The 12,270-nt window shown below is 47.9% G+C and overlaps 1 protein-coding gene across 2 annotated transcripts in view; it reads right to left on the reverse strand.

The window, feature by feature from the left end:
* Positions 1 to 66: 66 nt before the first annotated feature.
* Positions 67 to 12,270, reverse strand: part of LOC111155650 (T-cell lymphoma invasion and metastasis 1) — a 200,621-nt gene continuing 188,417 nt past the window's right edge. For both annotated transcript variants that reach the window (XM_022515945.1, XM_022515944.1), the window contains exons 23-27: positions 10,348 to 10,406; positions 9,702 to 9,804; positions 7,495 to 7,582; positions 5,006 to 5,178; positions 67 to 1,493 (exon numbers count right to left, since the gene is read on the reverse strand). In XM_022515945.1, the coding sequence (XP_022371653.1) occupies positions 1,024 to 1,493; positions 5,006 to 5,178; positions 7,495 to 7,582; positions 9,702 to 9,804; positions 10,348 to 10,406 (893 nt within the window). In that variant the 3' untranslated portion in view covers positions 67 to 1,023. The remainder of the gene's footprint in view (positions 1,494 to 5,005; positions 5,179 to 7,494; positions 7,583 to 9,701; positions 9,805 to 10,347; positions 10,407 to 12,270) is intronic.

The following is a 12,270-nucleotide window of genomic DNA, read 5'->3' on the forward strand; positions in this document are numbered from 1 at the left end:
AAAAAAAAAAAAAAAAAAAAAAAAAAAAAAAAAAAAAAAAATCTTCTTCTTGGAAAAAAAATTTCTCCTAAGCATCTCGTTGGCCTTTCATATATAAATATAAATCACCATGCCTTACTCTCTCTGTAAAAGGTAAAATCCTCATTTTTTTTTTAAGACTCAGTTACACTAACACTGTAAAATTCTCATCTGTTTGTGCCTCTGCACCTCAGGTAAAATACAAAAAATAGTGTTTTTTTTTTTTTTCAAGTGATAAATTTGGATCTCTTCTCAAAGAGTTTGGCATCTTTACAACTCTATGCAAAACTAGAACTTCCAACACGGACATTGAGTAAGACCAGCCATAGATCAAAACAGAAGAGAGAAATAAAAAAAGAAGAAGAAAAAAAAACAACAGCTCATCAAAACATACATCTCCACCGTCTCCTCACACATTCTTAAAATACACAGATATTCTCAGACACTGAAGAGGGAAAAGGAGTACGAACACTGTGAAGCTGTACAGTTGCTCTGTGGCGTTTGTGTTTGAAGGTGGTTTCCCCAACTAAGAGATGGCTCCTCGTCTGATTTCAGATAGAGTGACTTTTATTATTATTAGTTTTTTTAAATTCTATTTATTTTATTTTTGTGTGCTATCTCTTCGACTAATCTGTATACATACTTTAAACTCCTTGGGGGGGGGGTCATTCGCTTTCCAGTGCTGTAGAATCTTTTTTTTTTTTTTAATTTTTTAATTCTTCTGGCCCTGATTAATTGAGAATAAATAAAAGCCCTTAGTAATATACAGAAGATAGGACTCAAGCTTATTTGGGATTCTGAGCAATTCTTTCCGATGTCTCTAGACATGACGACGTCGGGTGGCTACGCGGCTTCGGAACAAGAGTCAGACACCAAGGCCATGTGTGCAAGAGTGCGACCTAAGGGAACATTCTCCTCCTCGCGGGGACAGGATGGGGGCAGAGTGGAGGCAGGGCGGGGAGAGGGGGCGGTATCTACACACGCTCTCTAGGGGGAAAGGGACAGTCAGATCTCAGTATTCAGTTTCTTGGATGGGGCCAAGTCTTCACGCCTAACCCAAATGACTTCCTCGCCCGGGCTCTCCAGGCCTCCATTGACGCCCGAGAGGGCGGCTTGCTTCTTGAGTTGTGTCATGCGGGACGCGTGACTATCCAGGGCTCTCCGGCCTCTCTCCCGCTGACTGATGGAGGCAGCCTGAAGCTGCTCCCGGAGGTCTGTGTCCACTGCGGCGCCCTTCACGGACTCGCAGAACTCATCATCGTCACTGAGGATGTCTGTCTCCTTGATGTCATCCTGCTCCTCGTACTGAGCAAGATCAAACTGTTCCTCGACCCACCGGTCAGTGTCCCCACCACCGGGGGGCTGCTGGGACTCTTTCTCCGGGCTGCTGGCCGAGATGGCATCAGAGTCAATGGTAAACCTGTTTCGAGCCAGTCGCCGCCTCCTTCTCCCAAGAGACTTGCTTGGGGCAGACACTGCACACACACACAAAAATATAAAAATAAAACCCCCACATGCTTTACCTGCGATGAAATGCAGACAGCAAAGAAAACAAAGGAACAACTACATGGGATTCATTTAGTGCCTTGATGTTGTTCAGGGCTTCAAGTCCAGATTTCATCAGTGTGTCTTAGAGTCTTTACTTCACACGCATGTCTGGACTTGGAGGATGGCACGGCAACTGGCCAAAGGGCAGAGTGGGGGACAGGGGGACACGGGGAGGGGTGTTGGTTATGGGGAAAAGTGTCTTCACCGCCCTCTGCAACAATCCATTTCTCTATCCTGTGCTGCCCCCAAAGAGACCATCGACCTTGGAATTGGTTAGTGCCCTCAACCCTGACGATGTCCCACGGCATGGTGCTCTGGGGACCCCCAGGGGCCGTCCCAGGGCCACTTCGCCCTGGGTGGACAATGCTTCTAGAGTTCCACTGCCTTTGTAGACAACACCACGATGTGTCAAGGGGGCAGAAGCTATACTGCTTTCTGGAAAACCAAATGTACCATTTCTGGAGGACGGGAAGTTAGCTACGGGCACGACAGCTAGTCTCCAGCGACCGCCCTGCCCTCTCTCTGCCAAAGCCGCACGTTCACGGTGAAGCTACTCAAATGGGAGCTCTAGTTCCCCCGGACTGCATTCTGTGTCTCACCGATTTTTCTCCTACAAAGCAATTAAAATATCGGTGCCTGGATGGCCTGAGAAATACATAACAGAGGACACACATGCCACCAAGCCTCAGAGTGCTGCGTGAAATGACTACAAATTAAGAAAAAAAGCTCCGAATTCATTCCTTCACCCTCCTGCCTTCCAGGAAGCCAGAATTATTCCAAACACATAAGACGCCACCCAGTCAGACAAATGAACATTCCCACCACACACACACACACACACACACACACACACGGGGAAAGGCTGCTGCTTCTCCCTCACTAGTCAAACGGGGCTGTGTGAGAAGGCAACCGAGAAGGTAAAATGCAATGTCGGGTTTCCATTGGAGGGGGAGAGCCTGGACACCAAGTAGGAGGAGCATTCCTGAAACCTAAGCCCTGAAAACCATTAAACTGCTTCAGTGCTGCTCCAAGTGACAGGAGTATCCCCAGGGACTATCAAACCCAGCAGGTCCCAGGGCCGTGCGTGGGCTCCCATTCCAGCCATCCTCTGCCTCGGACCCCTGAGGTGCCCTCATGGTTCCGGGGTGCTCTACCAAAATACGGAACAAATGGACATCCCTCTTGATCAAGGAAGGGAACTGAAAAAAGGTCTCCAGAAAAAATGGAACAAAGGGAAAAAAAAAAAAAAAAAAAGAACCACTGTGTCTACTCTACTGGGAAGAAGCAGACATTCTGGTCAGTTCTATCCCAAAACCCCCAGAGTGGAGATTGGCTCTCTCCCATCACTGTATTAGAACTACCTCAATGCAAAACTGGGCCCTTGGAAACATCCGCCCATGATCCCCATGCTGAAGTGTTTAGGGGTAAAATGAGTTGATGTCTGTATTTTTGGACTGTGTCAAAAACATGAGCTGATGGATGACAGATGGATAGATACGTAAGGAACATACAGAAAAATATCCATTACAGAATAGATGGTAGGTTCTCTATGTGTATGATTCTCTCAGCTGGTATATCTGAAATTTTTCATAAGAAAATGTTGGAACAAAAAAAATTTTAATTGGGTGATCGGCAAACATGCGGTACTTCAGGATTGAATACTGTGTTAGGATATTGGGCTTTTCATGGGTATTCGTAACAACGCATAATGAAGCCTGAGTATTTATCCCTTATTAAAAGGATACTTAATAACCTGGCCAGCCTTCTGGGGTTCAGGGAGACCATCTCTGGTCTGAGTATCTCCAGTGCACTGTTAAAACTGACAAGCTAGTGCTAGCTGACCCACTCAGACACCATCTTTAAATCATCTAACGTAAAAAGCCCACTGATAATGAGGAGTTTCAAAAGCAGAATAGCAGAGACTTTCCTCAGCCAAAAATGAGCCATCGTGCGGAAAATCTTCCAATCAGCCAAAGCCAACAGGCTGACATGGGGGTTTCACTTGGTTTTCATGATGGAGTAAGGTGCAGTTTGGGTTTCTTTCCAAAGGGGTGTCAGCAGGAAAACTTCTGAGGGTCCTACAGACTAAAATGGCTTTAGTTTCAAAGCAAATGCAGCTCTGAATTTAAGTCCCTTGAGTAACAATCGAAACCTGGCCAGTGACAGGCGGGTTTCCTAAGGTTGGGACATGTATTCTCAATCCTAATTTAAGCATCCCCTGGCAAGTAAAAGGATTAGGTGGGACAATTCTAAGGAGAAATGCTCTGTTTTGAGCTTATAAAGGGATCCGTGAAGTTTTCTTAACATGAGGCCTCCATGAGAAACTGTGGATACAGAGGTATGTGAGACTTCAGGTACCTTGGAGAACCCAACAGAACACTGGGTGTTCACTGCACTAGGTTTTCAGTAAACATTGATCAACTGATTGGAGAATAGGTTCAAGATAACTAAGCCCCAACACTAGTTGTTTAAGTGCTTAAAGAACGTAATATCCCTTTTCAAGCTATATAGGCAACGTCTACAAAAACCTCCAACCATTCACAGTTCTATCCATGACCCTTTGACACAACTGAGGATAGGCAGAAAGGTCAGAATCTTCTTGGCAATTGCAAAGGAAGCCTCTTTTATTGGCATCCCTGAAAAATGGGGGTTGCCTCTTAAGAAACGAGTGATAAAAGTGTTAATATCTTGATGTCATTAATACATCTAGGTTATGAAAACATCTTTCTTCCTAGATATATTTTACTGCTGTTTCTAGATGGTACTATGGGTCTTCCTTCCTTCCCGCTCCACCGTGACAGTTCCAGTCCTTAGAGACTATATACTCTGGGACCATTTAAACTCTACATTCCTCTTTACTAGTAGCAGCTCAAGCCTTCCCCAAACTAACAATGAAGCTAAAAATCGGGTAGCTGGCCAAAGGCAAGGGTAAAAATCTGATGTGTCATCTGGTCTACCAAACATGGAATCCTTCCTGAGAACAGGCAATGCCGTGTTTCCAGACTACGAGGCCACCATGTTCTCAGAATGATGGGCCACGATCTTGCGGAGACATGACACACTGCTTTCGGCTAAACAAAGATGGCTGCCATGCAAAGCAGCGGCTCCCATTCCGCAAGCAGGCTGAGAGAGGCCCTCCAGGAAGAGAATGCGCTCACTTCCTGGTGTGGCGAATGAGAGGAGCCCCCAGCCAAAAGGAGGAGGGTGGCAGAGGGAAGCTGGAGGGAGGGCAAGAGGCATAAATGAAGGGCAGAAAACCCAGGGAGCTGCTGGGAAAGAGGCACGGGCAAGGAACCTCACACCAGGGAAGGGCTGTACTCCAACGTTAGCCCCCTCAAGGCCACGTCTAATTCTTGCTCGACGAAAACGTCAAGCTCTCTGGAGTTCTACAGTGGAGCAGGGGTGACGGGGATCTTGAACGTCGGAATCCCCACAGTACCTGCCCGGCTCATGGCCGGCCTGGCCCCTTTGAGCGCACACAATCTTTTTCCTCCGAAAGGTACGTATTGCTGGGATGAGGGAAGGCTTTCGGTTTTAAGGAGCTGTCTTCTGTGCTTATCGCGCAGGATTGAATGCACAGCCTTCAGGAAGTCTTTCCGGCTCTCTGGAGAGCTGTAAGAAGAAAGAAGATGGACAAGTGTTAGGGGCAAAGTCCTGAACACACGGGGAACTTCTGATATCATCGGGAGCAGCCCAACAAACATCCTTGAGGGCCAAAGGTCATAGAGAATGAGGCCACAACTCGTTTCTACGCTGAGCTATGTTTTCTTCACTGGTGATAGAGAATGAGGACTTCCTTCCCTTCACGCTCCTTGATTCATCTCCTGCAGCCAATGTGGGGTAGACAGCCCATGCATGAGCAGAGGGGTCCCGCACCCAGACATTGCCAGATTCTGCCCTTGACACTTACGGCAAAGCCTTTTCTCCTAAAATGCTTTTGCAGACAAGTGAACCATGGGATTCTCAGCCTTGCAGAGCACCCGAAATCTGATGTCCCAACCAACACCCATAGCTCCCTCTTAAGTTGTCCTTCTGTGAAATATCCCGTGACACACTTCACCAAGTCTGTATTAAAGCTACACTGCAGAGAATCGAACAACCTTCCCAAGTCCTAATTCCCACAATAAAAAAGTACTTCCGGGGTCAGAGTCATTTTTCTCATAAAGTTCTTGGTATCTTCACCCCAGGTAAGCACTCCCTGGTATTCCTTATCAATGACGAACGTGGCTTCTCTAGGAGCGGGCCCACCAGACCCCCCGGACCTTACCAACCAAATCACAAATGGTAAAGATGGTGCTCAAACCACATGTGGACCATGTGATAAAAGTGTCAATTCTAGTCCCAGCAGCTTCCCACATTCTGCCCTTCATTGCTATGTCACCGACACACATAGGTGATGCAGATACACAAAACAGGGGCTCTGGAGTCAGATCTCCCTGAGTTTGAACTCGGAGTTCATTTGCTCTAATATTTTAGGCCAAGGCCCCTCCATGAGCCTTCGCTCCCCAAGCCAAGGCTAAATGAAGTAACGCATAAAGGGGCTTAGCACAGTTCATACTTGGTTCATGGGCCTTCTTATGACGGCAGTAGTAACATGAAAACATATTGTTAATAAGCCCAACAACATTGATTCTATCAGATTTCTTTTTTTTTTATTTTTTAAAAAAGATTTTATTTATTTATTTGTGTGTGAGAGAGAGAACACGCATAAGCAGGGGGAGAGGCAGAGGGAGAAGCAGACACCCCTCTGAGCAAGGAGCTCAACATGGGACTTGATCCTAGGACCCCAAGATAATGATGTGAGCCAAAGGCAGATGCTTAACCGACTGAGCCACCCAGGTGCTCCAACTCTGTCAGATTTCTCGTAGGGAAATTATAGCATATTACTACCCGAGGTGTGGGGTACTGGGGAGGTACTGAGTAAATCACTGAGTACCCGTGATCAGCTTAAAGCCTGAGTATAGATTGTATGTCAAGCCAAATACACCAGACACTGGCCATCGGGACTATTCATTTTGACACTGTTAGGCAAAAAAAAAAAAAAAAAAAGAGAGAGAGAGGGAGGGAGAACTCGCTGCATTTGAAAAAAATTCTCAAATTCTCATGGAGGAGGAAGAGGAGAGGGAAGGACCGGGGGTGGGGGAAAGGAAAAGAAAAGAAGTAATCAGTAGAAGCCCATATTCTAAGCTCAGCTTCCTCCTGAGATCTGTAGGTGAAACTGAGCAGCTTGTGGCAAACCCTCATCCGAAATTTCTTGATGTGATCAGGACCCAGGTAGCGCCTGTACACCCCACACCCTCTCATCTCGTCCCCCCTCGTTCTCCATCTGCCTCATCTCAGAGATGCTACAGTATAAACACATCTAAACGCTGAAACAAAATAGTACAAGACAGCCACACCCTTCAAATCTACTTCTCATCCAATGTAACTATGGGCAAAAAGCCCTCATCTGAACATTGCACGCACAAGAAAATTCCTACTTCCTTCTAGAAGGATATGAAGTTAATGAGGTTACTGCCTATGTTCTGATAAAATCAGTTTAATGTGTCCAGTTGGTGTTATTTTTAAATATTTATTTGAGAGAGAGAGAGAGAGAGCAAGCATGAGTGGGGAGAGGGGTGGAGGGAGAAGCAGGCTCCCTGCTGAGTAGGGAGACGGACACAGGGCTCCATCTCAGGACTCTGGGATCATGTCCCAAGCTGAAGGCAGATAGATGCCTAATTGAGCCACCCAGGCGCCCCTAATTAGTGTTGTTTAATGTTAGTGTTATTAAAGTGTTAGCGCATTTCTGAAATGTACAAGAAAAAGCACATGGCATGTAGGGACGTACAGGGGGACGTACAGACCGCGGAGCGGAGGGGGAACATCGAGCTGTCACACCCCTCCCGTCTGGGCAGCAAGGTCAGCCCGTCCTGGCCCCAGGCTCACCTGCAGCACAGATGGAAGACCCTCTCCGGCCTGCCTTCAGATTCAGATTTTACATGGACAATTTCACACACAGCGTTTGCTTCTGCATCTAGACAAATCAGAACAAGGATGAATTAGGGCATGTCTCAGAGAGATTTATCTGCATTTTTACAAAAGCATTTTCTATGCCTCGGTATGAGATTCAAGAGTGCAGAGCCTCTGAAGGCCAAAGGTACTTTGCTACCCTCCTTGTCATCTTAAAGAGACAAAGTGAAAGGCTTAACGTGAAGGAAAATTTCCAGGTGCTAAAATCTCCAGCTCGGTGGTCTGAAAGGGCGTCAGCCCATCACACTGATGCAAGAGCCGCTCCCTGTTGATGCACAGCCTGTTCGGCTGAACGATTTCAGCTGAGCGAGTAGTCGTAAGGCAGATTCGATCAGGCCAACGCTAGAGAGGCGGGTCTGTGTGTCCCTGGCGGGAGCCCTCCCCATGAGCCACCAGGCCTAGTGCCCTGGACAAGCAGGTCCTGGAAACAAATGGGGTTTTGCTTTCTCGACACCCCCAAGGTACCCATTCTGAGGGAAGCAAAAACGGGATGCTGAGAAGGTGAGAACAGCTGGCTTTCATCTCTACGCCTTACAATGCAGCAGTACCGTATTCTTTTAGGTCCTGAATAGAGTGTTTGTGAAAGAAACAATCACTACAAACATCGAGCCCGCACATGGGGAGGTCTCGGCCTTCCCCGTGGTCCGAGCCCCGGCCACAAACCCTCACTGTGCCCACATTGTTTCATCCCAACCAGGGCTCATCTGCCAAAATTTCTACCGGTCTTCCCAAATGAAGATAAAAAAATCAAGCAACTGCACGTTCTGATTTCTCATATCTACTGGAATGTATCTCATAACGAGAAACATGTTGGCTGGTCTTTATAACTCTGTTAAAACAAGCTTTTATCTTGATTGTTTTAAGCCTGATTTGAATGAAAAGCAGAGTGAGAATCGAATGGTATATCACAAGGATGGCTTTCTTGTCAGAATTTAAATTCTGTGTGTATTTAGTCCTCCATGAAGGGAAAATCTCTGGCTGAGAAGCCTGCCGTTTGCTATAAACGTAAGCTTCCCATCCTATAAACCAGGCACCAGGAAACACGAACTAGGTAATCTGCAGCCCAAGATTGCAAAATAGGTCCAGGGTCTTGAAAATCAAATCGCTATGTAAAAACGCGCCAGGGCAAATCTCCACACTGGACAGTCAGGAAGAAACCTTCCTCAGGCAAACGATCATCCTGAATACGTTTGTCCGAAACGCATTTTGCATTTGACGTTTTCTACTGCGAGGTGACACGCAGAAAGGGGGACAAGATGAGCCACACGGTGGACACACCGGATGCCAGAGAGGATACAGAAATAGCATCTACCATGTATGTGTGGTGGTCCCTTCCACGGCCTCTCTGGCCAACCAGACGGCTGCTGGCCTGAGAGTTTCCACCTGACCCCCAAGGTGCTCCCTCCGGGGTGTGCTCAGGAGAGCGACTGCTGACAGCTCCTCCCCAGAATGGCCTTTAATTAGGCCCTGAACGGGGCTGCCGAGTCACAAAAATATTCCTTCTCTTGGTCAGTACCCTGCTGGCGTGCATGGGTCTTGAGCTTAAGGCATCATCCAATTTATAGTAATAAGTATATTCTTGCTGTCTGACAACTTGCTTCACGACTATTTGGATCGCAGGAAAAGGCCTGACATTTCAAAGGCCTCCAGACTAACATAAAGATTTGTAATGCTTCTCACACACACCCACCCACACACACACACACACACACACACACACATATGTATTTAATGGCTTCTTCGTGCTTTTGGTGGCCTTTTCTGGTCTCCCGGTTAAAAAAGCAAGTGAGTTATTTTACACGGACTTTGCTCATGCTCTCCAGAAGTCTCTCCGGCAATACGAGACTCACTGCCACCCCAACATCGGTCAATATAATATTAATGTATACAACAGAATGACTAGAAATCCTGGGAACGGTATTGGAGACATCATATCCATTTACTCGGGTCATTCATCCATTCAAATAGTAAGTGGCTGGGTAAACAAGAGGCTGGGGAGAGGCTGGGTGGGGGTAAGAGAGTTCAATATAGGAAGGAAAACAATGGTAGGGTGGTTCGACCAAGAGCGTGGGTTCAGACCAATAATTCACACACACGTTGGACACGCGCAGTTCGGAGTTTACCTGCGCTCGCCAAAGCTCGAACCTGCAGAGCTTCAGTGGGGATCATGTGCCGAAATCGGAAGGGGTCCCAGTCCTCATAAATTGAAAGCCTGTGAGATCCTACCTGCAGGAAGAGATGGAACAAGGTGCCTGAGAACCATCTGTTCTGGCCTGGACTGGACTGGGTCCCCCCACCCCCACCCCAGATCAGTGAGGCTGGAACCCCCACGCTTGTCCGGGGGGACCTCAGCCCTTTGGCACTTTGGTTCATCCAGCAGAAAACGAGAGGCAGTGTTTAGATAAGCAGGCACGGGGTCTGCAATTTAGTTCGCTGAGCAGATCCAGGTAAAAGAGAGACACAGGAAGGAGGAGAAGAGGGAACCCCAGAAGGAGAATGGATAAAGCAAACAAATGTCAGGAAGGTTCTGGTCTTGGCAGGCCCGATAGCGATTCACTTCATGCTTCCAGACAGAAGGCAGGATGGGCAATTTCCCCCAGTCCGTAGCAACACTTCAAATGTGTTTTAAAAAGTTTAAAAAAAAAAAAGGCAAAAAGATCTAAGAGGTTGGTGTCTGGCAAAGGCATAAGATGATCATTATGCAGGCAGAACTGAGAAGCGAATAGAAAAGGAGATCCTTTCGATCCAAGGGGGAAGTAAGATTCTTACAAGTTTCTTCTTCTGTTTGGAGCCATCTTTATATACAAGGACCACAGCAGTTTTGAAGACTAGGGAAAAAAAAAAAAAAGACACAGGCGGTTACAACACGTCATGTATGGGGCTTTCCCCTGAACCCCGCTAATGTGGGGTTATCGACACTACAGCTCGGGAGAAGGCAGCGAGACGAGCCCACGCCGACTCCACCTTGCAACCGTTCACCAAGCCTACTGAGACAGCACTTTCCAGGTTCCATAAAAACACAGAAAGCCCAAATAAATGGAAAAACCCCCCTCACCCCGCTGGAAACTTTCAGATTAAACACCATTTAGCTATGGTGTCATCTCAAGTTTAAAATGCCAGCGATACACAAGTTCCCAGAGACGTGCTAGGTCAGCGGCTAGAAGAAATCAGGCAGGCATCAACGACAATGATGTTGTCTGCGGTGTAGACTCATGCCAACCAAGCCGGTATCACACATACACACACAGAGTGCTCAGAGTTTGGGAGACAGAATTCATCTTTCTGACCTGAAGAAATCAAAATCGGTTTATGGAGCAGAATGCCATGTGCCCTTCCTCCAAACAGACTGAATCACAGGAAGCATTTAGAAACAGGGAGTAGGTCGGTTTACTCTCCCAGTGTTTGGGGGACGGGGGAGACACAATAGTTAGGCATAGTCCATAGAATTCCTCGAACAATGCTAAGCACGGTGACCACTCGGTGACTCTGACCCCTGCTCCAGGGGAGGAAGAAGCGGCGCCCGGAGGACTAGAAGCGGAGCGAGCCCATCCTTGGCTCTGGGTGGCAGGGACTCCAACCCCCTTCACACCCCGGCCCAAGGCAGAGCCGGGGCCCCATCAGTCCCATGGCAGCTGGAGGGGGCACGCCTGGTGTACCAGACCCAGAACTACGAAGGGAATAAATGTTCAGCAAATTCTTCCTTGGGATAGGGTGGGGGCAGGCTCCCAGGCCCTCTGGAGACCAACCCAAAGTGTCTGGTTCATTTTCCATCGGCTTTAGGATCGGTCGGCCTCCCCGCCTCCCCTCAGCACAGGATGGCTCTCACCTCCCTTGCAGAAAAGAACCTGAAGGCGTGAAGAAACCAACTCTAGCTACTGGGTCTGGACTGACCCTGGCCCTTCGCACTCCCCGCATCTGGGCCCCCTTAAGAATACCAGAGGATGGACTGAGAGGCGCCCTCTCCCAATTTCCCACTGGCCAAGGAGGCTGCACCAGCTCTGCACAGAGGCTGAGCCCAGTAGCTGAAGAGGTCCTGTGTGCTCACCAGGAAGCCTCCAGAACTTACAGTGGCCAGGACAACACGTCCTTTAAAACTGAGGGAACTCTCCCTGGGAGAGGGTGTCCAGTGACCCAGTCTCAGAAGACCCACCACGTCCCTGGGACCACAGCTTAATGGGGTGGCCGCCATGGTTCCAAAGAGGCGGCTGGCCTGCCTCAGTTGACCTTGACCTCAGCCATCTTGGATCACAGTGGTAGGGCCACCATGGTCCTCAGCTGGGGTTACAACCACCTCCTCCTTAAGCTCTGTCTGGCCCTGGGGCTATTCTCACTCAACTGACTACAAGTGTTGTCCTGATCTCATAGACAGGACCTCAGTCAAAACTCCTAGCCACCCCTGCCCGCCCCCAGCGCTCCCTCCACACCCTGAAGGTGATCCTCTAATACCCAAAAAGGCAGAAGCCTCAACAAACTTTTTCTTTTCCCTTTTTTTTTTTTTTTTTTTTTTTTTGAGGTAATGATCAACATTCAGTTCAGATGAGCTGTCCTGGAAGCAAATATCAAGGTGCTAGGAGCGTAATACATCGATTTCAGTTGCAGAAGAAAGCTGCACTGTTTCCTGAGATTAGAGATTTAAATCAAAACAAGAGACAACCATGTTTTAACCCCAAAGCTGCTGGTGCCACGGTAATC

Source organism: Enhydra lutris, unplaced genomic scaffold, assembly GCF_002288905.1.
Source record: "Enhydra lutris kenyoni isolate GAN:26980312 unplaced genomic scaffold, ASM228890v2 scaffoldscaffold43, whole genome shotgun sequence".
Classification (NCBI taxonomy): Eukaryota; Metazoa; Chordata; class Mammalia; order Carnivora; family Mustelidae; genus Enhydra; species Enhydra lutris.